At 40.8% G+C, this 27819-nt stretch overlaps 1 protein-coding gene and 10 non-coding genes across 11 annotated transcripts; 4 read left to right on the top strand and 7 right to left on the bottom strand.

Annotated features, from left to right (window-relative positions):
• Positions 1 to 1963: 1963 nt before the first annotated feature.
• Positions 1964 to 11523, bottom strand: LOC121505482. Its single transcript, XM_041780860.1, has 10 exons — positions 11375 to 11523; positions 11216 to 11286; positions 11028 to 11136; positions 10390 to 10541; positions 10139 to 10281; positions 9855 to 10017; positions 8108 to 8183; positions 7418 to 7496; positions 5373 to 5443; positions 1964 to 3613 (listed from the first exon to the last, which is right to left on the bottom strand). The coding sequence occupies exons 1-10, from the start codon at positions 11407 to 11409 to the stop codon at positions 2779 to 2781; spliced, it is 1734 nt and encodes a 577-aa protein (XP_041636794.1). The 5' UTR covers positions 11410 to 11523; the 3' UTR covers positions 1964 to 2778.
• Positions 11524 to 15816: 4293 nt separating this feature from the next.
• trnaq-cug lies at positions 15817 to 15888 on the bottom strand. The gene has a single exon. It is a non-coding gene; the product is annotated as a tRNA-Gln (tRNA).
• Positions 15889 to 16272: 384 nt separating this feature from the next.
• On the bottom strand, positions 16273 to 16355 carry trnal-cag. The gene has a single exon. It is a non-coding gene; the product is annotated as a tRNA-Leu (tRNA).
• A 269-nt stretch (positions 16356 to 16624) lies between these two features.
• On the top strand, positions 16625 to 16696 carry trnaq-uug. The gene has a single exon. It is a non-coding gene; the product is annotated as a tRNA-Gln (tRNA).
• Positions 16697 to 17748: 1052 nt separating this feature from the next.
• On the bottom strand, positions 17749 to 17820 carry trnaq-cug. Its single transcript has one exon. It is a non-coding gene; the product is annotated as a tRNA-Gln (tRNA).
• A 2841-nt stretch (positions 17821 to 20661) lies between these two features.
• trnal-cag lies at positions 20662 to 20744 on the bottom strand. Its single transcript has one exon. It is a non-coding gene; the product is annotated as a tRNA-Leu (tRNA).
• Positions 20745 to 22558: 1814 nt separating this feature from the next.
• On the top strand, positions 22559 to 22630 carry trnaq-uug. The gene has a single exon. It is a non-coding gene; the product is annotated as a tRNA-Gln (tRNA).
• Positions 22631 to 24223: 1593 nt separating this feature from the next.
• trnal-cag lies at positions 24224 to 24306 on the bottom strand. The gene has a single exon. It is a non-coding gene; the product is annotated as a tRNA-Leu (tRNA).
• A 272-nt stretch (positions 24307 to 24578) lies between these two features.
• trnaq-uug lies at positions 24579 to 24650 on the top strand. The gene has a single exon. It is a non-coding gene; the product is annotated as a tRNA-Gln (tRNA).
• A 2613-nt stretch (positions 24651 to 27263) lies between these two features.
• trnal-cag lies at positions 27264 to 27346 on the bottom strand. Its single transcript has one exon. It is a non-coding gene; the product is annotated as a tRNA-Leu (tRNA).
• A 265-nt stretch (positions 27347 to 27611) lies between these two features.
• trnaq-uug lies at positions 27612 to 27683 on the top strand. The gene has a single exon. It is a non-coding gene; the product is annotated as a tRNA-Gln (tRNA).
• Positions 27684 to 27819: the final 136 nt, after the last annotated feature.

The following is a 27819-nucleotide window of genomic DNA, read 5'->3' as shown; positions in this document are numbered from 1 at the left end:
TGTTTGGATAGATTGTGCACTCACTGACGTTAAAATGTTAAAATCTCTTTCAGCTCTGACTACAAAACTGCTGCATGTAGCTCTGACATGTGACACATAAGATGGGAAGATAGGTACAAAGTTTTTAGGTTGATGGCATTTTTTAATGGTGTGTCAGTTCTGTTTATACCACCAGGTGGAGGCAGAGGTCAAAACTACACACAAATGCTGCTTTCATGTGGTAATCTGCTTGGTTTTCTTTACAGAACCTCACATCCAACTCCCTCATAACATGAAGAACACTTGCTTGTCTTTCTGTGAAGTCTCTGACAAAATACAACCATAATAAGCTGTTCTGTTAATGTTGTTGTATTTGAATATGAAGTGGTATTTAAGGTGCAGCTCATTTCCCAAATAGACTTTTTCTGTAAACAGCTCTGTTTAGTGTTCTAGACAAGAGTTTTTAAGCTTTCTTTACTCATAACAGTACATTTTAAATAGATTTTTAAAAAATGCATGTATTTGCAGGGTAAGCAACGATTACCACCCAGCAGCATGTTTCTTGGATGCAAACATTACTGAGGAAACCCAAAGGTCACAACTTCAAGAACTTTATTGTCCCCAATGAGGCAATTCACAAAAGTAGCATTATTAATGAAACATGATTTAATCAAACCATTTTCTACTGAAAAAATCTCCTCAGTTGTATCATTTCCTATCAGTTTCTCCAGACTGATTCCACTGAGTTATGTTTGATCGTTACAGCTGACCAAGTGAGCGGCCGTTTTTCTGTTGGAGTGCATCAGCAGTTTCACAGAGAAGAAATGAAGAAGTAATTACACAACCCTGGACACGTCTTTCTTCACAAGACTCAGAATTAATGGCCAAATTTGCTACAAAAATATCCTTCATATTAAATGGTATCACCAAAATGGGCGAGATATTTAAAGATGATCTCAGGGGACATGTTTCTCAGCCTTGTGCAGCCGTTAAGGTAAAAATAAAATCCTCGTTTGAATATGGAAGATGAATTATCTTGTGAAAAGGTAAAAAACAAAAGCATGTCTGTAGCTGGCACATTTTAACCATTACAACTTGCCACAAAGCAAGCACATTTTGTCAGTGACAGGAACTTTACATAGAATATTTCTATTATCAGTGAGGAAAAGTAAAAAACAAAACAAAACAAAACAAATGTAAACACAGCCTCAAGGTTTTTATGGACTCAAAATAGCATCTTAAGGTGCTAAATGTTACAGGTGATTCTTTGAAACATTGCAGCAAGAAAAATGATCATAAACCTGTAAAAAAGATGCTACAACAAAAATACATCATGAAAATGTAATAATAATAATAATAACAGATGCTTACAACAAAAAGCAATAACAGTATAAACACTTTGTGCTTTAAGGTCATGATGTGTGATGAGACATCCTGAACAGCCAAGAAAACTTTGATGGGCAAGTTTGGTTTCTGAAATAAATTTCATTGTCACCACCACATTTTTTTAGGAAATGAAGAAAACTCTTAGCTTAATAACGATATTAACCTACAACCCTAAAAAGGGACAACTTTATTGTATAGCTGTCATTACAATCTCTTAAACCAACATTAAAGTTTTAGACTTGAATGTAAAGAATAATGTTTATTTTGATTGGCTTAACAGAATTTAGGCTGCTTTTTCAATACATGAAACAAAACATTAACAGGATATTTTAGTGTATTTTAATCAAATGTCTAGTCTTTATAAAAATCATCTAACGATGCAAAAAACTCGACTTGAGTGATCACAAAATTGAAGTGTTATATTTTATATACAGTGCTTAACAAATGTATTGACCACCTGTCATATTTGTCTCAGAGACCATCCAGCATCATGAAGTGCTTTAATGCAGGCTCTTTCATTTTCAGTGAGCTCTCCACGTTTTACCATTTTTAACAGGAATGAGGAATTTCAAACTGAATTCAGCCAAATTTGAGCCGGCTCACTGGGCTTCTCTGAGAAGTCAGAAATGAATCGAGCATAACATTCAACCACTAAAACTCATTTTTCTGTTCAGGAATGCAAGTAAATAACTATAATTTGACATATTAATCAAGAAATATTATTGTGCTTTACTAATTTTTCAGCTTTCTTTTGTAAATCAGTAAATTTGAAAATTCATGGATAACAATAATAATGATATTTTAGCATTAAAAATATGATTTGGGTTAAAGAGCTTGTACATATTGGTGTATTAACCATTGCAGAAACATAAACAATGACTTTGGTAATTACCAATGCTGTTAATTTAGGGCAGCTGTGGCATAAACCTTACTTGGGTTAGGGTTAGGGTGTACAGAGTTAAGCACTGTATTACACTTGCAGGCTGCACTGAGTGAGCCACGTGTTTATTCATTTAACCTTTATTTAACCAGGTTAGTCCCACTGAGATCAAAGATCTCTTTTTCAAAGGAGACCTGGCCAAGAATAGCAGCAATACAGTTTCAAGATCAAACACAGTTCATGTGGTCCACAGGATGGCCTCCACTGAACTAAAAAGAACCTTGAGTTTCATTTTCTCTCCTCCTCTGCTGCTTTAAAGTAAACTGAAACAGAAACTTTAGTCACACAACAATCAGCATTATCCACCTCCTCTCATATTTTACATTCCCTGAATTCAAAGAAACTCAAAACAACTAAAAGCAAGTGCATAAAAAATAGTAGCTCTACAAGCACTGGTAGCCGCTGTCTGTGATTATCGGCATGGACTGATCAGCTGAGATCAGGGCCAGAAGAGGTCTCTGTAGCTCAGAGTTTTATACTGTTTGAGGTGTCTTGATGTAAGGGTCCTCAGGATGGTTACAATGTTCCTCTTTCTCACCCCCTTTCATGTCTGAAATGAAAACACTCGGCTCCACTAGGTGTTGAAATGGCTGATAGTCGTAGTCCACTGCAGGGATGCTGTGTGACTCTGCAGGCACAGAGCAGGGATTTTCATCACTAACAATGGCCTCGGCATCAATTTTTCCATTTTCAAAACCCTCACATGCAGCTTCAACTCTACATACAGGATCACATGATGGGGTTGTGTTTGTTCCACTGGAGACGGAGGATATACCGGAGTGTTGAAATGTATATGTCCCTGAATTTATGTTGCACGGCTGATAGGAAATGTCAGTGGGTATCAAAGAGAAAGGCAAAGTGATGGGTGGACATGGTGCTGCCTGTTGGTAAGTAGAGACCACAGTGGCACCCTCACTTGGACGGTACGCAGTCTCACAGGGCATTTCATTCTGGACCTCAGAGATGTCTGTCGTAGTCTGGACTGGGTCGCCAGGAATGGGGATGGAGTAGGTTTTATTTAGGAACGCAGACAACCCGGAGCTCATGTCCTCATCTTGGACATCACAAAGGTTGTGAGGAGCACAGAGCAAACTGCTGTCTTGGGGAAAGTCTGTCATTAGGCCAGTGGTCAAAGGTGATGTTGTTGAGATGATGATCTTAGAGAGGGCTTTCCTGGTGGCATCCTGAACTTCACTTATAATGTCTGCAGGTTCTGAGTTGGCGTCGCTGAGACAAGAGGAGCCAGAGCCGATTCCACTGCTTTGTTGAAGGCTCCCATCACTGGAGTCTTTCAGTGGATGTTTAAACCTAAACACAGAGAAATGGTCACCTCAAACTTAAAATCACAAGGAAATTCTTGAAGGAAGTTGCATTAAAAGTTTTAGTTATGTAACTGTTGGAGCTCTGGGTTTTCTTTCTTGCTTGTCTTCAGATTATTTAGAAAATAGACTCATACATCAGAACAAGAACTGTGTTTAGTTTAAAATATTTAAAGGAACCCAACATGATCAGATAACTTCATCTTACTGGACAGATATTTGTATCTCTCAGAGAAAACTCACTAGATATCTGCATTTTGAGTAAATTTGATCTTACAAACTCACCACTTTTTGGTCCGTATAAAAGTAGTATGTACTAATGAAGGGAGTTTCTCCAAAGAAAATGCTAAAGTGGGCTTTTACTTTGAAAAGCACAAACTGGAATTGTTTTTGTTCTGTGTTTATCTTCACCTGCAACATATTGTACTGGTGTGGAAACAGAGAGCTTCATAAATAGAAAACAACTTTATGAAACAGACACATTTTAGCTCCTGGCCTTCATCTGGTTCATCAAGAAACAAACATATTCTACCATTGTGGACGTACAGATTTGCTACGACAAGGTAAATGTGGCTCTCTATTGATAATTTTCCTGTCTATTTTGACTGATGCCCACTTGTGGTGCTTGGAAAAAATGGACAAGACCTCAAATCTTACAACTGTCTGTGTGTGAGACATGCTTATCAGCATGTGACAAACGGTTAAGACATAGTACACTGAGAACCACTGTGATGTCACACTACCAGTGCAGACCAAAACATGGCGGCCTCCTGGTGAGTTCATAAACTCAAACTAACTAAGGTCGTTTTCACACCTGATAGTCCGGGGGACTCGGTCCAGTTTGGAACAGAAATTGCAACATTGTTGCACTTTCCTTTGGTTTGGTTTGCATTCACATTGCTCTTGGCTCAAACAGACCAAACCGTCTAAACACCTGCAACCTCTGCCTGCTAGGGGCGCTGTTGTTACAAACAAACGGTGATGAAGAAGAAAAGAATGCGTAGAAGAAGACGAAATCGGAACTACGTCTCTTTCTGTCTGTCTTTTTTCTACATAAACAATGAAAAACATTTAAAAATAAATAAATAAATAAAATAATTACACTGTTTGGGGGTGCATTGGGGCATTAGGAGCAGCCAGCGAGGCGGTGAGCTGTCCAGCATGTCGTTCTTTACATGAGACGAACATATCAGCACCCGAGTACGACGTGTTGCTATGGCTACACAGATGCCAAGCGAGGAACTAACATGTATGTGAGTGTATTAAATCACATATAAATCCATATATCATTACGCTTTATGCCACTTTCTGCCTTTGGTTCACAAGTTGCTCCGCTTTGCTTTCACACCTCAAATGAACCGCACCAGGGTTCATTTGGAAGCGGGCTGAGACCACCTGTTTTCAAGTGGACCAGAGTCCACTTGTGTGGTCCGCACCAGAGTTCATGTGAGCTTTCACACCACTCCAAACAAAGCGGACTATGCAGGAAAACAGACTAGAGTTCGTTTAAAGCAGACCAAACAGTTCTGGTGTGAATGCGCCCTAAATATGCAGATATCTAGTGAGTTATTTTGTGCATACATATGACAGATACAATTAGGTGAATTTGTCTGATCCTGCAAGGCTTCTTAGAAATAAAACTGGTTAAAACTGGTGCCAACTGAAATGGGAAACTTCTGATTCTTCCCTTGCCAGGTGGGCAGTACCAGACATACATCATGAAAAATATATATATTTTTGATGCTTACCACACTCTCCTGTCATCTGAGAGAGGCTCAACACAGACAGAGGAGAAGATGGGCGGTGCAGTCTTCAAGAACTGCAAGAGAAGAGAGAGATATAAAAATGACTGATCTGAAATGTTTCAGTCATCTTGAGTGAAGGATTCTACATACACCATAGGGAAAATGTTTCTTAAATATCTGGAAAGATTTCGGTTTCATGATCACTGACATATCAGCCTTGGTTTGATGGTGAAACCCATGGTTACTGGTGGAAACAGGACATGCAGCTTAATGCCTTTATGAAACAATCAACAATTAAGAGCTACTGTGTCCCAAGTAGAACACAAGCAAAATGGATTTGTCTGTTTACAGCAAAGCAAAAATAAATAATCTGCCTAAACAAACAAACAAGTGAACATTTTAATGCACACAGCAAAAGAAATCTTCCAAAAAAAAAGTAGGCAATGTTCTGCATAAATACTGCAGTCAGGGTTCCTACACACTTTTAAAAATCAAATCCAACACTTTCAAAGACATTTTTAAGACCTGACTGTGAAAATTCAATACCACTTATTGCGCAGTAGCGGGTCAAAAATGAAAGGTGTGTGAGATTTCTTGGTACACTAGACCAGGGCTGAATTTTCTGATTCAATCAACTGTTTATGAAATGTCAAAGGGTATAGGACTTTTTTGGTCATAAATGCCCAATTTTGATGATTTCTGGCACATTCCTTCTATTCTATCAATATGCCATATAGTTCTATTCATCATTGCACATTTTAGCAGGTGTGCTGAGCTGACTCTAATCATTTGAACTACTAAAGCAGAACAATGCTTTTTGTTGGAAAAAGCTGTCAAAATAAGGGTGGGCTGCATGGATCTTTAAGTGGGCAAACTGGTAGTCCAGATGTTAGAGAACTGGACTAGTGTTTCACAAAAGCTCAGAGTGTATGCTGCACAGCGCCAGATAAAATTTGAGAGGCATTTAATTTAGATCACCCAACACTGAATTCCCTGAATTCTGGAAAATAACTATGCAACAGTTGTGGAGGAAGATGTTAAAAATCATGTAAGGCTGACTGGAAGCATGTCTTAGTACCTTCTAAAATGTAAGACCACTCACTGGGAAAAGTCAGACTTTTAAGGCCTTAAATTTCATATGTGCAAATTACGGCTGAACGATGTGCAAAAATAATCTAATTATGATTTTTTCCCAAATATTGTGATTGCAATTTAATATGCAATTATTCTTGGGTTAATCTTACGTATTTTTCAACAAATTCAAGCAATAAATAATTCCATAAATAAGACCATGTACATTGAAAACAATGAAATCATTTCCGAAGCAATTAATCAATATTAGCATGCATCTGAACGTGGGGGTGCAACAAGCTGTAAGCTATAAAGGAGGTGGCTGGGGTGGAGGAGGTGAGGCTGGCTACCAGCTGATCGCAGCTGTGGTATGACTTTCATGAAGTAACGCTAGGATTCATCAGTTTTAGATAGAATGAGTTTACTATTTTTGCTCTAATTGCAAATGTAATGTCATTTGCTGTGTTTAAGGGCATCATCATTTTTGTGTCACTTGTTTTGACTGAAGAAACAAACATAAAACACAAAAAGGAGGATTTTTGTAAACCATTACTAAAAAAAAATGACACTTGAATGTTTGCAAAATGTGTAAAAAATCTCTGCTGCTGCAAAAATTTGTTTTATTAAACTGGTAATTTGACACATTTTAAGTTAAAGAAATATTATATCTACTGCGATTTGGAAATTGCAGCATGCCATATTGCGATTTAATCTAATTTGTGATTAATTGCCCAGCCCTAGTGCAAATAAGACTTTTCAAGGGTCTACAGGAACGCTGTATATTGTTCCAGTGTTAGAAAGTTGTGCCCAGCTACAAACAATGAAAATTCCTTTACAGGGGAGTGCAGTGTTCAAAATAAAAGTATTGCTTTGTTAGAATCTTACAAATCGTAACTTTTAAGGGTAATTAAGAAACCGCAATCTTAGCAGCATGTTTGGGATTTCTGGACAACTCCAAATTTTCACATTAGCCACACCTTTTGCTCAGATGGACGCATATCAAGAAGTTTTGGATTTGGACATTTTTCCACTGTGTCCAACCATTTTGATCTGAGTCTGAAAACAAAAACAAGAATCAGTTAGCATAAACAAATAAATAAATAAATAAATACAGTGGTTATCAAATTTATTAGACCACCTGTCATATTTGTCCCAGAGACCATCCAACATCATGAAGTGCTTTAATGCAGACTCTTTCATCTTCAGTCAGCTCTCCACGTTTTACCATTTTGAACAGGAATGAGGGATTCCAAACTGAATTCAGCCAAATTTGAGCCAGCTCTTTGAGCATAACATTCAACCACTAAAACTCATTTTTCTGTTCAGGAATGCAACTAAATAACTATAATGTGACATATGAATCAAGAAATATTAATGTGCTTTACTATTTTTTCCATTTTTTTTGTAAATCAGTAAATTTGAAAATTCATGGATAACAATAATAATTATACTTCAGCTTTAAAAAAATTCATTTGGGTTAAAGAGCTTCTACATATTGGTGTATTAACCATTGCAGAAACATAAAAAATGATTTTGGTAATTACCAATGCTGTTAATTTAGGGCAGCTGTGGCATAAACCTTACTTTGGTTAGGGTTAGGGTGGTCTGATACATTTGTTAAGCACTGTAGGTCTTTCATATGATGTACTGTCATTGGCATTACTTACTTTATGTAACAGCCATATATAACACCACTGATGAGGACTGCAGCTACACAGAGGCTGATGATGGTGAACGGAGTATCTGAGGACATTGTTGTGGGAAACGTGTAGGAAGTTATTTAGGTTGTTTTTGTCCAGATTATAAATACCAGAGACAAACTACACACTAAATCAAATATTTAACCCCTTTGGTCCCCAGAGGCATAATAAAAAACACGTAGGATATTTTCCTTAAATAGGAAAAACAGGGACTTTAGCTCAGACCCAAATAAAGCCAGAATGAAAATGGTATGATAAAGCATCTTAACACACTGTCAGTAGGAAATGTGGTTGATGAGGTTGTCTAAGTAATGGTGGAGCAAGAAAGAGGAAGGAGAGAGAAATGTGAGTCCACTTTAGCTCATGGATCCATAAAGGCTTTGATAAAACAGTGTACAGACGATAAAAGCATAATTATGATGATTGTTGCCACCATCTGCTTTAACAATGTAGGTAAATGTTTCCCCATTTATGGCAATAATTTGGCAGCGTGAGGCCAAAAATGGAGGAATGTGATGACAAAGAGTAGTTTTACTACATTGTACTGTATTTGAAGAAGTACTTCCAGATTACATGAAAGTTTAACCAGAAACATGTAAAACTATGTGTTTTAATTTTATCTTAAAACACATAGCATAAAAAAACCTAAACCAATAAAATGTTTCAAAATGCTGCACAAGTCTTGCCTGTTTGAAAATATGTTGGCTGGTTTCATTTTTAAAATACATTTCTTCTTAAAGGAATACTACATGACATAAAAAATACTAACTGGAGCATCAAAGTACTCAAACAGTTTCAATAAACCAGCGTACACTTCACAGTTCTTAAGAGTTGCTATTGGTCAAATGACAGTCATGTTTACTAAATAAATGAGTTTTATTTCATATGAATGTCTGTTAAAATTAGAGCTGGGGAATTAATCAAAAATAAGATAAAACCGCGATATCGCCTGCTGTAATTTTCAAATCGCACAAGGTGCAATATTTCTTTGACCTGAAGTTTGTGTCAAAATACCAGTTTTATTTATTTATTTATTTTGAAGCAGATGTTATGCGTGGCATATCATGCAATCATTCGGATGCCGATTTTTTTAAAAAAAATAGTCTACAAAAAAATCCTACTTTCCCCTTTTTTACCTTTTTCTTATTAAATATAAGAATGACAAAAACCCTACAATGCATCAATTCGTATCCAATTTGCAATACGAGACAAAATCATCAGAATTAGGTACTTTTAAAGAATTGTTCAGCCTTTTTTAGGATTAAAAGAAAGTTAGGGAATAATCGCATATCAAATCACAATTGCAATATCGGGGAAAGAAAGTGCAATTAGATTATTTTCCAAAATCGTTCAGCCCTAGTTAAAATCTAGTTTGGAATACAAGTAAGACAAAAAAATGGGGAGGCTTTTGAATTAGAGGCATCAGGAGCCTTTAGACGTAAAACAATATTTTATGCACTATTCCTACAGCAGAGTTCTGACACAACTGACCACTCTCCTTGAACAGCTAAAATATTTGTCTTGTGAATCTTTCTTACACTGATTAACTAAAATGATCTGCTTTTCCCATGAGGATATGTCATTTTCACAACACTGTACAGGGCTGTTTTATATGAATATCTATCTAAAATTTGATATTCACTAACATTTAAACAAATTAATAAATGTGTAGTGCATGAAAAGTGACAAAAACAGCAGTAATTAAGACACTTACAGGTTGTAAACTCCTTTTCGTTACTACTGTCACTGAACTTGTTGCTCCAGGCCGTGTAGCTTCTCACACTGACCACATACGTTGTCCTTGGCTCCAAGAGTCGTCCTTGTATTTCATAGTCGTTTCTTCCGTTAGCTGCAGTTTGGTTAACCCGTACAGATTCCTAAGGGGGAAAAAGAGGATCAGACAGTCATTTCATTAACTTAAACCACAACCTAACATAATCAGATACGCAGGTCTGAATCAAACAAAGTGTTGTACAAAGCTTATGACTATACTTGTACCTTTTTAGTGGATCCTTTAACACGATAAGTCACTTCAGCAGTCAGACTCGTACTCAGAATGTCGTCCACGTTTGTCAACCAAACAACTTTAAAGTTCTCCATGGATTCATTGACTGAGATGATTGTTGGGGTTTTGGGCTTTACTGTAGAAAAACAAGAATTAAAGAGGGAAACTTTGAACATTTCTATCCACTTTAAAATGCTGAAGCTGATATTCACATTTTGGAGGAGTGTATTTCTGATCAACTTACCGCTGCCTTTTACATTGATGGGTTTTGACTCAATCTTTTTGCTTCCTTTCCAAACTCTTGCTTTAAAAGTTTCATCTGCAACAAAATAAGGCATCTGGATGGAGCAGCAACACTGTCCGTTGTCACACTGCTTGAAAACACAGCCCTTATCCCTGTGGAACAGAAAAAAAGCAGATTGTGAAAGTTAGGCCAGCAGATCCTACAGTGAGGGGACAAGACATGCCTCTAAAAAACCAAAGGACAATTTAAAGAGTAAATAAAATACAGTTTTGGTGGAGGTGCATCTACCATAGAATTTTTGAAAGTCCTTTAAGAACACTTTGGGATGTATTAGCCTCATATTATGTAGGCAAATTGGTTCAAACTGAAATTAAACCATAATCATTATGTGATATCAGTACATTTTAAGCTTAAACCACTCCAGGGACAGTGAGGGTCCCTTCTCTGTCATTTCGTGGACTGAAAATCTTGGAAGCCAATATGTTAGACAACGAATCTGTGGCTTTTTAGACTAGGCTCAGCTGGTTTTAATGCAAAATGATAAAGAAAACTCAACTAAATTCAGCAAACAATGTGAATTCTAGGTACTGTTTCTGATGGCCACACGGTATGTAATAAAACCGTAAAGACCAGCTTACCCATACCAGCTGTCGTTCACAAGAGTCATTCTGTATTCGGTACAGTTTTCCCTTCCAAAGTTGCAAAACATGGTTTTATCAAAGTCGTTGGTACAGTCAAGACTTTGGCCTGAAAAATACAGACAATACAAAAACTCAGAGAAAATGTCTAATATCGAGTCGAAGCCTGTCCACTTTGCTGTACGAACCATTAATGCATATTACAGTCGCAATATTCCCCAAAACCAGCAGGATGAAAGTGTTGTGAACGCCAAGTCGCCTGAAAGCAGAAACAAAAGTTGATTTCCTCAACTTTAACACGACAAATGAGGTGATGGAGGTCCTGTAGTATCAAAAATATCAGTTACCTCTTCAGTCCCATCCCGAAACGAATTATTTCCATCGTTTCCTCCGAAAACAATATCCCAGTTCAACTCAGTTACGGCCCATTCTGACTGAAAGGGAACTGAGTCTGCTGCTATTTACTCTGCAGAGTCACAGTCTCACTCTTCCTGATCTGGGAAGCTCATGCTTACTGGAAATGTTGCAGCACTAACTCCAAGGAAGGAAGGCCAGGGGCGGAGCTGGGAGTTGCCAACATCAGGGGCTTAGCCCAAGACTAGGGGAGTCTGGGGGCATTCTCCCAGTGAGATTTTTCCTGCTTTACAGACGCTATTTTCATTGATTTATTTCCCTACTAGACTCAGAATTTGAAATAGATTATTTTGTGGTCAGTAAGCCTATTACTGGCAGTGATTCATACTCCTAGTATTCCTGACTTTCTCTGCACCCTCCACTGTCCTGTCCTCTCCAAAAAAGGAAACAAACCCTAAAATAAATGTTTAAAAAACATATGAAGTAAAAACATAAAAAAATTAACAAAATGATATACTGTACATAAAAAGTAAAAAGGCTCTTTAATGAAATAGAAACATCAAAAGCAGTGAATTTAATAGTTGTTCTTTGTCACCAAATGTGGAGATGAATCAGCCCGTCCTCTCACTGATAACCTGAGTCTCTGCTCCATCTGATGGCTTACTCTGTCTCCGTATATCTGTAGTAGATGTAAAAGATATAATGCATAAAAATACTGTCTTTTATTTTTGGAAGTATTTAGTATGTTTTGTTATTGTATTGAGTTTTAATTTCACCAAAATCTTCTGTTTATTAATGTATTTTTAAGTCTTATTTTGAGTTATTGTACTAATGATATTAAATGCCCTCTGCTGGCGGTAAGGCGAGTATGTTGCATCATTTCTGCCCTCTCCTCAGTCCGTTCAGAGCTTGACTGAGAGAGGTGTGTATCGCTGTTGGTCTTCTGAAAAGTGCTAATATAAGTTACAAGTTAGAGTTAACTGTTTAACACAGTTTAGTTGCTGTAAATAAGTGTACAGGAGGTTGAATGTGCGCTCCTTTTGTGTATTTAAGTTGTAAATAGGTCAGAATGAGAGTTAGCTTAACACGTGTTAGCTGTGTGTGTGCTCGTGTGTGCGTGTTGGCTTCTGTCGCTATTACATCTCTTTTGAGACTCACCTTAAACATTCCTCTTTCTTGTGTTAGGCATGTTATGAGGATGAAGATATCCATTTTGACTGATTTTGCTCTCTCTGAATGTCCCTGTTTCATTCAAACCCCGAACACAGCCCTGATCCAGGTGAGTTCACCTGGATTTGTGTACAGGTAAAAACGTCACGGTACACAACAGCACGTGTCACAGAATGCATCTTTGCATCAGAATGCTGTCATGAATCATCCATTGAAGCTGTCAGCTGTGGACAGGACAGGAGAGCGTCCCGGCAACCTGGTGAGAAGCGGCAGTGATTTTGCTACTTATCGACGACCCTAACCCTTATGGGCGTGACGCTGATGGCGTAGGGCGCATCCACAGAACCACAAAGGAGCAATTTTTGATGGGTAGCAAAAAAGGACAGAACACCGGTATGCTGGAAGAAGTCCCGGTACGCTAAGGGGCAAAATTTAGAAGCCCACTTAAAGCACCGATTAGAATTATCAGAAGTATCATTTTCTTGTTTGTCTGTATTTATTAATGTCACCGTTTTAAACCTGTTGTGTTATTTAAATGTATATTTTGATACTTTTCCTCCCTGTTATTCCCAATTAGTTGACTAGAAAAAAATCTGACCAATTTCCACTGTGTAAGTGCTTAGTCAAAGACAGCCCTAATGACTTCACTGAAAATATTGATAGTAATTTTAAGACACTTCAGTCTATAGGCTTTGTTATAAGATTTACATGAAATTAATCTATGATGAACACACACTTTAAGTGTACAAAAAGTCAAAGTTATATTTCTTATGTATTTTTAGGATTTGATTGATCCACTTTCCCCACATTTTTAATTTATGAGTGTAGGAACAGTGCACACTGATTCTAATGTTTTGTCAGCTCTCTTCTTTGTATGTGTCCTCTTATCCAAACACACACTGATAAACAGCTGTCTGTGACTTCATGGGATACTGCTGTGAAGATTTCAAGCCTGGTCCAAGTTTGCTTGCATCCCCATCTTGTGGACTTAAAAGGAACTACAGAAGAAGTGGTGTGGAGGATTGCAACGACTTATTCTCAGCAAAAGTATACTGTATATTGACATGAGTTATGTTTGAATGCACAGGTATTATCACCTTCATAATGATGTACAGTCAGAAATAATGTGAAAAGAACTTAAAACAGAGATTACAAGTCTTCTTGTGCAGTGTGCAATAACTGACAAGTGTTGAGGTTACTATAGCCCATATGGATGAAATACAAACAGGATCAATTCTGTTAAAAACTATTTTAAAGTTATGTTTTAGATAGTTATGCTGCTGTAGGCTTGGACTGCAAGAGGAACTGGCACTAAGCTGGCTGCTTTAAAGGTGTTTTTATTGAGACAGGTGAAAAGTGAGTTACGAAAGCCCAAACAGGAGGAAATGAATGCATGAATAATCCTCTCCTTCTGAGCTAGATTGAAGTGATAACTATGAGATTTTTTTTAAAACAGTATGCATATGAAATTAAAGTAGTAAAGTACATATAACATACAATATTTACCAATGATCAATCAATCAATCAATATCAGTGATCAACCACACTTATCAACTTATCAATTGTCAAAACTAAAGGTGCGTTTAGACCAATTTAATTTTTTTCTTGTCTTTACAGAGCTGATTTGGATGTGCCTGAGAACTTCATCTTTATTTTCCATGGGACACCTCTTCTGCAGAGTGGTAGGGCGTGAAGGTCTCTTTGGCCCAGATGGACCCCTTTGATTAGTTGTGGCAGCAAGTGAAGACCCCAGCTGGAGCATTGGTGGCATGCATGAAAGAGAGGAAGTTAGTCACAATGTGTCACTACAACAGCAAGCCTCTTTACTTTTATAACATCTTAACTTGTATTAAAGGCGACAATGCGTTTTGAGATTTGCGGCGACTCACATATGCAGTCCGCCAGAGGGCCGTCTGAGATCGACGGTCTACAGCCAGACCTCTCTCAAAATGGTCACAAAAAAAAATCAGTTTTAAAAAGAGATGATGGTTTCAGTTCAACTAATACATGGCACAGCTCTGAGTGAAGATGGCTCAAGCATCTACTGCAGTGTGCTTCTGAGCCCAGTTTCCAATGCTCTTTTGTTCCAGTGCTTGACAAGAAAAACGAATGCTGAAATGAAAACTTCAGCTTACGACTTTTGGAGCGATTCTTATGAGTCAGTGATGTGACATGTTTGTCAACACTGGCTTGGAGAAGCTGAGGGGATCTGTCGTAGCTCCTGGGAATCTTGAACCCCCTTAGGGTTGACGTATGGGGGAAAGAGAGACGTAGAGTAAACAGGTGGGTGGATGGGATATGGAATACAAGACAGAAAGGAGAGGAGCTAGTCAGGTTTGTATTAATGCAGACACAGGCGTGTGTGGTGTGTCCTGAAACTCTCCTTGTAAACACCATGACTATAACTTTGGTTTCAGTGCTTTAATTTCCATCTTTGATCTTAAAGGGCTCACTTACAGCAGGCAGTCTGCCCTGTGCTCAAGCATGCTTGACTCTAAAAGTTGAGTTTATTTGACTAGTTTGAGTGCTTCGTACATCGTTCAAGCATTGGACACTTCCTTGACCCTGGCACAGATGGAAGAGGTGTGCTTCTGCATAGTACAATTACCTATGTACAAGAATGAGTGCATATTAGTGACATATAATCAGTGTGACCATTACTCTCAAGCTTTTAAACTGTTTCAGAGTGTTTCAGGGTTGTATCTGACTAAAAAAACCCAAAATAAGCTACAAAGTGAACAAAGTTACTGACGTGTTTTCAGTTTATTTCCCCATTGTGCTGACTCTTCAGAACTGCATGTGTCATATTACATTGTGGTAGTGAATCTGTGTGCAGACCCAGTTGGGCTTGTCTCTCAAATTTGGTATTAAGAATTGATAATAAATCAATATTGGAAGAATCCCATCCCTGAGGTATTTCAACAATGAACAGCATGTTTAAAACACTGTTGTTAAAGACATATATTTAACTTGTCAAATTGTTACCACGCCTGGAACAACTGGGACTGAATGTGGCAGAAAATATCATTCATAACTTTTGGCTTATAACCTAAATTTTTTAATAATTTGAAATAATTAAGAAACCCCCTGTTATCACAGACTCATTCCACCTTAAATTGATAGTTGGCAAACCCACATCTGGCAGAGTATCAAGGGAATCTGATGAGGAAGCCTTCTCAAATATGTCAGATTCGCTGTCTAACTGCCTAACTTTAAATTGAAATAATTATGAAACTGCTGTTACCACCTGGAATGGCTTAAAGTAAGGTCCCACCGAGATTTGAACTCGGATCGCTGGATTCAGAGTCCAGAGTGCTGACCATTACACCATGGAACCAGTTGAGAAGCTGCATTCTCTTCCATGTACTGGGACATGGACACATGTCAAAGTGATGGCAACAGGACAACAGATGCATGAAAAGAAATACCTGTGGAACAGAGCATAGAATGAAAAGCCAAACCTTGCTGGGTGCACAATACAACAAGGACAGCAACACTGTCCAATCTGAGAATGCTATGCCAAATATTCCATTAAAGCTACGTGCATATGCAGAAATCAGGCTGCGCACAGCCCAGTCATGCTCTCATTGAGTGTGAGTAGGCATCTTTAACTGCTCCAGCTGTCCTGCAGATTCTTGTCAGCATGTCTGCTGATGCCCAAGATGTTGCGATAACGCTAGGTTATAAGTCACAAACAACTTTTGGAGGGACAAGAACACAATGTCAGAAGTGGGATTCGAACCCACGCCTCCAGAGGAGACTGCGACCTGAACGCAGCGCCTTGGACCGCTCGGCCATTCTGACTGCATAAGCATGCATTTCCACAGCCTGCTCTGGCAAATATAGACCTGTAAGCTAATTTCAAACGCTGAAGGGCTTTTACACTGCACTGCTTAGACATGCTGATATAAGTTTGTTCCAAGATTGGACAAACAGTAAATCAACACTGCAAATCAGCCAAAACGTGCTGACAGAACCACTTTGGAGGAACTGTCATCCTGGTGGGCTCATCAACAATTCGCTGCCATATTTCCAGGATCTCACTCCTGTCTACAAAGACTAACTGTACTTGTGGTTCCATGGTGTAATGGTCAGCACTCTGGACTTTGAATCCAGTGATCCGAGTTCAAATCTCGGTGGGACCTTCTCTTAGGCCGGCCACACACTAGACGATTTTTTTAATCTGAAACGTTTTATAACCTGTGGGAGACCACAGACTTCAGGACAATTTCCAATGATTTTTCATCTTTAATCCTCTGAACACACACACTAGATGACTCAGCCAGATTGTCAGATCACTGGAGACCACACACCTGTCGACCTGCCTACGACCTCGTGTGATCATGTGACTTCAGAAAAAAAAACAAAAAACAAAAAAACATGGATGTCTGTTGATACCCTCTTGCTGACTCTCCACAGCAGGCTGTCCATGCGTTACAGATGAAGCAAAAAATCATAATACAAGGGAAAGACTCGGGATGAAATCATGGCTGAGATTAAGTTAAAGTTGTGTGTATGGTTGTGAGTGGTGAAAGTATGTATGATCTGGCTGTGATGCTACCCCCTCTGCTCACTCTCATTGGTTGTTGTGAGTACTCCATCAGTGACCTAGAATCGTAAATATCAGACATGTTTGATATTTACGATTTGAGATTTTGGAGGCTCCGCGAGATTTGGAGAGGTAAAAACAATCGTGTTGACATCACACATATGCAGACTACTCAGACAGACAACCGTTTGCGACAAGGCTCCTCTCGGGATACCCCCTCCCCCACGATCATCGGGGAAGGCCCAAATGGGGCTTAAAATCCTGTAGTGTATGGCCAGCCTTAGAGAACACAGCTGCTTGGTGAAGTATTCAGGATGGGAAAGCCTTCCTCCAGGGATGCTGCTGTGTGGTCCAACACAGAATCTATGCTTCAAGAAGACTCCAGCTTGGATGTCTTTGACAATCGTTCAAAACAAAGTCTTTCCAAGTAGACTGGCCATTTCATGGTCAGTCGTTTGGCAGCAATCTCAGGGTCAGAACATTTATGTGTCCACTGAACTACATTACAGAATTGCTAGTGTCATCAAAACACACTATCAGGGTCATCCTGGTTAAGTTGTGAGTTTGGGATCTTTCAGGAGGGCAAAGGAATTCATGATCATTGAGTTGTTCTCAGGTTGTGCTCATACTACCTGGTTCCACCTGGAATGGTCCCACCAAGATTCGAACTCGGATCACTAGATTCAGAGTCCAGAGTGCTGACCATTACACCGTGGAACCAGTGGAGAAGGTGCATTCTCTTCCATGTACTGCGACATGGACACATGTCAAAGTGACGGCAACAGGACAACAGACGCATGAAAAGAATTACCTGTGGAATGGAGCATAGAACGAAAAGTCAAACCTCGCTGGGTTGACTAAACAACAAGGACAGCAACACTGCCCAATCTGAGAACGCTATGCCAAACATTCCATTAAAGCTACGTGTATATGCAGAAATCAGGCTGCGCACAGCCCAGACATGCTTTCATTGAGTGTGATGACGCATCTTTAACTGCTCCAGGGGCCTCATGTACAAAGGGTGTGTACGCACAAAAACGTGGCGTACGTTCTTTTTCACGGCAAAGTTCAGATGCATCCAGAGTGAAAAGACCGTGGAAATGTGCGGTGCCTCACGCCAACTTCATGGCTGGGATACGCACGTTTCTACAGCTGTCGATCCTTTGGCGACACTTAGAGGTGATGCTGGGAAACTGTTATAATAAATGAATGTGATGTGCAAAGAGCTGCGGCCGGCTTTGGAGCGCGACACAGCGAGGAGCCATGCGCTGCCTGTGCCCATACAGGTGTTGACCATACTGGGGTTCCTAGCCACCGGGGCATTCCAGAGAGAGCTGGCCGACCGATCAGGACTGTGCCAGTCCACCCTGAGCCGAGCCATGCCAGCCGTGTGGGACGGAATTATCCTCATGTCAGCCAGGTATATCAAATTCCCATACAATGCAGCTGAACAGGTCAACATTAAAACACGACTTGCAGCGAGAGCCGGTTTTCCTAATGTAATCGGAGCTATTGACTGCACACACATTGCTATAAAAGCACCATCACATGATGAATTTGTATACGTCAATAGGAAAAATTTTCATTCAATCAATGTACAGATCGTATGTGATTCGCAAATGCAATTAACCAACATTGTGGCGAGGTGGCTTGGTTCAACGCACGACTCATATTCTGAGTAACAGCTTGTTTGGGAACAGACTACAAGCTGGCACTATGCGTGATGGATGGCTTCTTGGTGAGTACATTTATTCATTTAATATTCCTAATATTAATCCCCCTGATGCGCATTGAGCATGTGCACCCCCAAATTCTATCCCGTCTCCACAGCATCATTACTAGTCAGCGGTTAAAGTTATTGACTTGCTGTTTTTTGCTGGTTAAAGTACAGCTTCAGATCTTTCTAACAAGCCCCTGATTGTCTCTGTGTGTAAAATACTCATGTTAATAACCCCGTGCGTAAAGTGTAAAATCCATGTGTAAAGTGTGAAATGTCTTAATCAGCCTGGCCTTTTCCCAGTTGCACTTCTGCACCAATTTGCAACAAGTGTGTGATCCATGGAGGTTGTGTTTAAAAGTTAATAAATGGAAACTGTAAATCCAGTTAACTTTGTCTGCTTTCACTTGACCTCAAGTGACCATGCATACCCACTTAAGAGCTGGCTGATGACCTCCCTCACCAACCCTCAGACTGACCAAGAGTGGAGGTACAATGACCTCCATTCCCGCACTCGGTCAGTCCTTGAGAGGACAATCGGTCTGCTGAAATGACGGTGGCGCTGCCTGGACAGGACAGGGGGTATGCTGCTGTACAGTCCCGAGAAGGTGTGCCGCATTATGATGGCGTGCGGCGTCCTCCACAATGTGGCACGCTGGCACGCCATACCACTGCCAGAGCAGCATATCCTCCCACCAGACGAACCAGAAGCTGGACCTATGAACATACATCCTACCCGGGAGGCCATTCGGGCCCGGCAACATTTGATTTCAACCATGTAAAAGAGGCAAGGACACAAAATTCACTTATTCACCATTGCATTTATGATTCACTGATATTTGTGAGGACACCTATCAGTTGATCTAGGCGATCATTTATGCTGCCTATTGCTCTAACTATTTCTTCTTGTGACTCCAGCACAGCACGGGTGAGGACATGGCCAGTCGGGCGGACAGCAGCAGCAGCAGCCAGTGGTTGTGCTGTACTAGCGCTGGAGATGCTGGGGATGCTGGGGGAATCCTCCGAAACTGTGACGCCGGAGACGCTGGGGACAGTGGAGGAATCCCAGAGTCTGTGGCACGTGGCTGTGACTACGTGTCCTCTCCTGTGTTTTAAAACAATAAATTGAGTAATCAAACATGAGTCAAAGTCTTTTGTATGCTCTTTGATATGCTGGCATGTTTGGCAAAGTCATTTGGCAGCAATCTCAGGGTCAGAACATTGATGTGGCCACTGAACTACATTCCAGAATTGCCAGTGTTATCGAAACACACTATCATGGTTGTCCCGGTGAAATTGTGAGATTGGGATCTTTCAGGGCTGAGGAATCTATGACCATTGAGTTGATCTCAGCCTGTGCCAAGAACATCAGAACTTAAACCTGGAATAGCATAAGGCCCTACCGAGATTCGAACTCTGATCGCTGGATTTAGAGTACAGAGTGCTGACCATTACAGCATGGAACCACTGGGCAGGTTGTATTCTCTTCCATGTCAAAGTCAAGTCAACAGGACAACAGATGTATGAGAAGAAATAACTGTGGAACAGAACCTAGAATGAAAAGCCAAAGCTTGCTGGCTGGACTAAACAATGAGGACAGCAACACTGCACAATCTGAGAACGCTATGACAAATATTCCATTAAAGCTACGTGTATATGTAGAAATCAGGATGTGCACAGGCCAGACATGCTCTCTTTGAGTGTGAGCACACATTATTAACAGCTCCAGCTGTGCTGCAAGTTCTACTGACTTTGGTCAGCATGTCCTCTGACGCCCAAGATGTTGCAACATGCTGAAGCTGTGTTTCACCTAACAAACAACATTAAGAGAGACAAGAACATACTGTCAGAAGTGGGATTTGAACCCACGCCTCCAGAGGAGACTGCGACCTGAACGCAGCGCCTTGGACCGCTCGGCCATTCTGACTGCATAAGCATGCCTTTCCACAGCCTGATCTGGCACATATAGACTTGGAAGCTACTTTGAGAAGCTGGAGTGCTTTTACACCTCAAGGCTTGGACATGCCGATTTAAGTCTGTTCCAAGATTGGACAAACAGTAAATCAACACCACAAATCTGCCAAAGGAAGCAGACAGGAGCACTTTGGAGGAACTGTCATCCTGGTGGGCTCATCAACAATTCACTGCCATATTTCCAGGATCCCACTCCTGTCAACAAAGACTTACTGGACTCATGGGTCCATGGTGTAATGGTTAGCACTCTGGACTTTGAATCCAGTGATCCAAGTTTAAATCTCGGTGGGACCTTCTCTTAGGCTGGCCACATACAAGACTATTTTTTAATCTGAAACGATTTTTAACCTTTGGGAGACCACAGACTTCAGGACAATTTCCAAAGATTTTTCATCTTTAACCCTCTAAACGCACTGTGGACTTTAAATCTAGTGATCCGGGTTCAAATCTCGGTGGGGCCTTTCTTTTAGGGCACACTCACACTAGGCAATCTGTACCTTGCCTTGACTCATTTCAGCCTAACGTCTGGTATGTTTGGCCAGTGTGAGTGCAATCGTTCTGTTCTTCAGCGCGACGCACTTCGCGGCCCCGACACGGAAGGATGAGGTGTGCCTTGGCACGGCACAAATGCAACTGAAGGAGCACAAGCGTGGGAATGTGCCGTAGCGTGAAGAAACAACAAGTGGAAGCCGCTTGAGAGCACAGAGAGCACACACAGCCGAATGCTAGAGACAGCAGGATCCCAGTCCAGTCCACATTTCTACCCAGTTTCTGGCAAAGTCAGGCTTTAATGTCTGTGAGTGGTGTTTTAGTTTGTGAAATAAAGGATAACACACACCTTTCATCCTCCGTGCGTAAAGGAGAGTGCCAAATACGGGACAAGTGTGTGTCGAGGTTAATCTCACGGCTGATTTAACCTCCTTTATTATAAAATTATAATGCCAAACTATCATCCACTGAATTAACTCAACTCTAATTCTATATCATGTTACCAAGAAATGTTACTGATCCCAGGTCAGCTTAAATAACTCCGGTGTCAGATCAGATATAGTATAAATCTTTTGCAATTTTACAGCCTAAAGAACAATACTTATGCATACTGAGTCATCAACCACGTACAAATTCATCAGTGGAGGATGCTTTGTGTAATGGCGTCGGAGTATGACATATCCGTGCCTGGGCCTGGATGCATTGAGCAGTGTGAGTGTGGGCCAAAGGGAGGACGGGGGGGGGGGGGGGTCAAATGGGCTTCAGCACAGTTAGAATACGGGACGGTGCGGATGGCCTAGTGTGAGTACACCCTTAGAGAACACAGCTGCTTGGTGAAGTATTCAGGATGGGAAAGCCGTCCTTCGGAGATGTTGCTGTGTGGTCCAAAACAGAATCTTTGATTCCAAAACACTTCAGCAGAGCTCATCTATTGGTTGTTGATAGTGTAACGTCACTGCGATTTGCGGTCATATCAAACATGTTTGATATGATCACAAGTCCAAGACTAGGAAAAGACTGATACAAAACAGACTGATTTTGAAAGGCTAATATAAACACATTCAGTTTTTAGTCTGTGACTGTGAAAATCTTTGGGTGTAAGCCCAGCATGTCACACTGACATGCCAATTTAAGTCTATTCCAAGTTTGGAAAAACAGTAAACCAAAATGTGCTGACAGAACCACTTTGGAGGAACTGTCATCCTGGTGGGCTCATCAACAATTCACTGCCATATTTCCAGGATCCCACTCCTGTCAACAAAGGTCAACTGGACTCGTGGTTCCATGGTGTAATGGTTAGCACTCTGGACTTTGAATCCAGTGATCCGAGTTCAAATCTCGGTGGGACCTTCTCTTAGGGAACACAGCTGCTTGATGAAGTTTTCAGGATGGGGAAGCCTTCCTTCAGAGATGTTGCAGTGTGGTCCAACACAGAGTCTATGCTTCCAAAACACTCCAGCTTGGATGCCTTGCCAAACAAATTCTTTCCAAGTGGACTGGCCATTTCATGGTGAGTACTGCATAGTCATTTGGCAGCAATCTCAGGGTCAGAAGATTGATGTGTCCACTGAACTACATTCCAGATTTGCTACTGCTGGGTGGTGTTCAATCGCAAACATGGAGAAACCCTGCAGAGCCGTGTATTTCTCAATGGAGGAACAGACAATCATTCTTAAAAAATATGAGGAGTTTAAAGCAATCGTCCGGGCCAGAAGCAATGCTGTCACAGCAGCAAAAGCCAGGATGAATGATGGCAGAAATGGCATGGGACAATACAAATGGACAGCACTCTGATCACTCAGTTTCACTTTATTATGGCACAGATGTTTGGGGCAGAACTTCCTCAGTGAATTTTGTGTTGTAATATTAATTCTTCACCGTGATGGCATGAGTAGTTGTGCGTTCCATTAATCTGTGTTGCTGCAGTTATTCCATGTGTGACTATTGTTATTAACCCAATTATTTCAGATGCAACCCTAGTGGAGCAAAGAGGACTTGGGAACAAGTGAAGATCAAATATAAAAACATACATCAAAGCAGTGAGTGACAAGGCTTTATTTCTCCACACTGTCTCTGTTGTATGGATGAAATCACTGGAATTTATCTATCATCTATCCCTAAATATTCTTTCTGTCCTAAGTGCTCTTCTCATGATCCGTGCACCAATGTCTACAGGATCTTCTAAGAATGGGCGGGCCATTTACCAAGAGAACTGATTGGTCAGGAGGCGGTGCTTTTATACTGGCTGATCTGGTATCCAGAACGTAACCTGCTCTGGAGCACGTTAGCCGCTCAGCATAAGTTACGGTGGAGATTTACCCCGGTGAGAAATGAATCAGTGTTGTCGTACAAAAAAATCCAGGGTTAATCCTTAAGTTATCTGGATAAGAGAAAATCCAGCTTTGTCGTACAGGCCTCAGGTCAAGTTGGGAGTTTGGGATCTTTCAGGATGGCTGAGGAATTCATGACCATTGAGTTGTTCTCAGCCTGTGCACGGACCATCAGAGTCCCAGGTCCAGGGCTGGAATGGCTTAAAGTAAGGTCCCACCGAGATTTGAACTCCGATCACTGGATTCAGAGTCCAGAGTGCTGACCATTAAACCATGGAACCAGTGGACAGATTGTGTTCTCTTCCATGTCAAAGTGAAGTCAACAGGACAACAGACGTATGAGAAGAAATACCTGTAAAACAGAGCATAGAATGAAAAGCCAAAGCTTGCTGGACGGACTAAACAACAAGGACAGCAACACTGCACAATCTGAGAATGCTATGACAAATATTCCATTAAAGCTACGTGTATATGCAGGAATCTTGTTGTGCACATCCCAGACATGCTTTCATCCAGTGTGAGCAGATTTGAGGATTCTTGTCAGCATGTCCTCTGACACCAAAGATGTCATGACATGCTGAAGCTGTGTTTCACATTACAGATAACATCATTGTGTCAGAAGTGGGATTCGAACCCACGCCTCCAGAGGAGACTGCGACCTGAACGCATCGCCTTGGACCGCTCGGCCATTCTGACTGTAAGACCAAGCCACTCCACAGCCTGATCTGGCAAATATGGCCTTGGAAGGTACTTTCAGAAGCTGGAGTGCTTTGACATCTCACACTGATTGGACATGCCAATTTAAGTCTGTTCCAAGATTGGACAAACAGTAAATCAACACTGCAAATCAGCCAAAACGTGCTGACAGAACCACTTTGGGAGGAACTGTCATCCTGGTGGGCTCATCAACAATTCACTGCCATATTTCCAGGATCCCACTCCTGTCAACAAAGGTCAACTGGACTCGTGGTTCCATGGTGTAATGGTTAGCACTCTGGACTTTGAATCCAGTGATCCGAGTTCAAATCTCGGTGGGACCTTCTCTTAGAGAACACAGCTGCTTGATGAAGTTTTCAGGATGGGGACGCCTTCCTTCAGAGATGTTGCAGTGTGGTCCAACACAGAGTCTATGCTTCCAAAACACTCCAGCTTGGATGCCTTTCCAAGTGGACTGGCCATTTCATGGTGAGTGCTTCATAGTCATTTGGCAGCAATCTCAGGGTCAGAAGATTGATGTGTCCACTGAACTACATTCCAGAATTGCTACTGCGGGGTGGTGTTCAATCGCAAACATGGAGAAACCTTGAAGTGCCGCGTATTTCTCAATGGAGGAACAGACAATCTTTCTTAAAAAATATGAGGAGTTTAAAGCAATCGTCCGGGCCAGAAGCAATGCTGTCACCGCAGCAAAAGCCAGGATGAATGATGGCAGAAAATTGCGAACTCTGTCAATGCATAAATTCGTCAGATTATACAATATTAATTCATGGGACAATATAAAAGGACAGCTCTCTGATCACTCAGTTTCTCTTTATTATGGCACAGATGTTTGGGGCAGAGCTTCCTCAGCGAATTTTGTGTTGTAATATTACAGTTTTTCTTAGTTGCTTTGGTACATTTCTTGAATCATCCTCGACATTTGCAAAACAGTAAGTGCATTTCTCAAAACAATTCGTACAAATAGCAGAACACCATGGATTACCTGCAAAAGCCAGTCTCTTTCTCAAAACCCTTAGTTCATCTCTCAAAAGTAAATATCTGTTACAATGAACATGTCAGTGCCATCAGAATGACAAGTCCTTGTGTCATTGTGTACATGCAGTGCTGTAGGAATTACAGTGCAGTCTTCCTACACCTCCTGACGTTCCTGTCTGTTGGGCCACAAATTCTCATCCACATCACAAGGAATATCTTCTCTTGCGATGCAGCGTGGAAAGAATCTTTTCGAGTGTCTTATCCAGCCTCTGCAGCTATCTGCTGTGATGTCATCACATGCTGCATCCATGGCAGCCAGAAGGGTCATCTGTGTATTTGGCTGGCAATCATATACTTTCCATCTCCATGCTGAGATAATTCCTCAATCATCAAATTCTCCTCAATCAAATTCTTTGATCATTGGTTGATCTAATGCTTCACACATTTCCCTTCGTTAGAGAATGTCAAGATTCACCTGGGAGCAATTTACCAATTCAGGACAGATTTAGGAAAAAATGTCTAATGGAAATGTAAAGAAATATGCTTGACATATTATGACATGTTCAACCATTTTGCATGTAAAGACTTATGCGATGAACTAATGCCTAAATGTTGTGGGGGGTGAGACTATTCAACAGAGACCCATGATAATACATTTTGATCAACATGACATAAGCAACTGATAATGTAGGACACAGCAGAGAATTTTACATAGTCATTTGCATGAAGTACCAAAGTATTTGCAACTTGTTCAAAGAAATGAGAAACTGCTTTATGATGTGCACAAGTGACAAAATGATGTGAAGATTGAACAAGTAGCTTTGAGAATTTCAATTCTGATCTGAGAAATGCACCAAAGCAACTGAGAAAAACTGTTATTCCTCACCGTGATGGCACGAGTAGTTGTGCGTTCCATTAATCTGTGTTGCTGCAGTTATGCCATGTGTGACTATTGTTATTAACCCAATTATTTCAGATGCAACCCTAGTGGAGCAAAGAGGACTTGGGAACAAGTGAAGATCAAATATAAAAACAGACATCAAAGCGGTGAGTCACAAGGCTTTATTTCTCCACACTGTCTCTGTTGTATGGATGAAATCACTGGAATTTATCTATCATCTATCCCTAAATATTCTTTCTGTCCTAAGCGCTCTTCTCACGATCCATACACCAATGTCTACAGGATCTTCTAAGAATGGGCGGGACATTTACCAAGAGAACTGATTGGTCAGGAGGCGGTGCTTTTATACTGGCTGATCTGGTATCCAGAACGTAACCTGCTCTGGAGCACGTTAGCCGCTCAGCATAAGTTACGGTGGAGATTTACCCTGGTAAGAAGTGAATCAGTGTTGTCGTACAAAAAAATCCAGGGTTAATCCTTAAGTTATCTGGATAAGAGAAAATCCAGCTTTGTCGTACAGGCCTCAGGTCAAGTTGGGAGTTTGGGATCTTTCAGGATGGCTGAGGAATTCATGACCATTGAGTTGTTCTCAGCCTGTGCACGGACCATCAGAGTCCCAGGTCCAGGGCTGGAATGGCTTAAAGTAAGGTCCCACCGAGATTTGAACTTAGATCACTGGATTCAGAGTCCAGAGTGCTGACCATTAAACAATGGAACCAGTGGACAGATTGTGTTCTCTTCCATGTCAAAGTGAAGTCAACAGGACAACAGACGTATGAGAAGAAATACCTGTAAAACAGAGCATAGAATGAAAAAGCCAAAGTTGCTGACTGGACTAAACAACGAGGACAGCAACACTGCACAATCTGAGAATGCTATGACAAATATTCCATTAAAGCTACGTGTATATGCAGGAATCTTGTTGCGCACATCCCAGACATGCTTTCATCCAGTGTGAGCAGATTTGAGATTTGAGGATTCTTGTCAGCATGTCCTCTGACACCAAAGATGTCGTGACATGCTGAAGCTGCATTTCACATTACAGATAACAATACAGTGTCAGAAGTGGGATTTGAACCCACACCTCCAGAGGAGACTGCGACCTGAACGCAGTGCCTTGGACCGCTCGGCCATTCTGACTGTAAACCACTCCACAGCCTGATCTGGCAAATATGGCCTTGGAAGGTACTTTCAGAAGCTGGAGTGCTTTGACATCTCACACTGATTGGACATGCCAATTTAAGTCTGTTCCAAGATTGGACAAACAGTAAATCAACACTGCAAATCAGCCAAAACGTGCTGACAGAACCACTTTGGAGGAACTGTCATCCTGGTGGGCTCATCAACAATTCACTGCCATATTTCCAGGATCCCACTCCTGTCGACAAAGGCCAACTGGACTCGTGGTTCCATGGTGTAATGTTTAGCACTCTGGACTTTGAATCCAGTGATCCGAGTTCAAATCTCGGTGGGACCTTGTCTTAGAGAACACAGCTGCTTGATGAAGTTTTCAGGATGGGGACGCCTTCCTTCAGAGATGTTGCAGTGTGGTCCAACACAGAGTCTATGCTTCCAAAACACTCCAGCTTGGATGCCTTTCCAAACAAATTCTT

Source organism: Cheilinus undulatus, linkage group 23, assembly GCF_018320785.1.
Source record: "Cheilinus undulatus linkage group 23, ASM1832078v1, whole genome shotgun sequence".
NCBI classification, from domain to species: domain Eukaryota; kingdom Metazoa; phylum Chordata; class Actinopteri; order Labriformes; family Labridae; genus Cheilinus; species Cheilinus undulatus.
This window is presented reverse-complemented; position numbering and strand designations above follow the sequence as displayed.

What these genes read in the sequence shown, in the direction of transcription:
- LOC121505482 (XM_041780860.1), bottom strand. Translation starts at nt 11,409, where the DNA reads ATGGAAATAATTCGTTTCGGGATGGGACTGAAGAG. An exon ending in GACTGTAATATGCATTAATG is followed by an intron (nt 11,137 to 11,215) that starts GTTCGTACAGCA and finishes TGTATTTTTCAG; the next exon opens with GCCAAAGTCTTGACTGTACC. An exon ending in CATCAATGTAAAAGGCAGCG is followed by an intron (nt 10,282 to 10,389) that starts GTAAGTTGATCA and finishes GTTTTTCTACAG; the next exon opens with TAAAGCCCAAAACCCCAACA.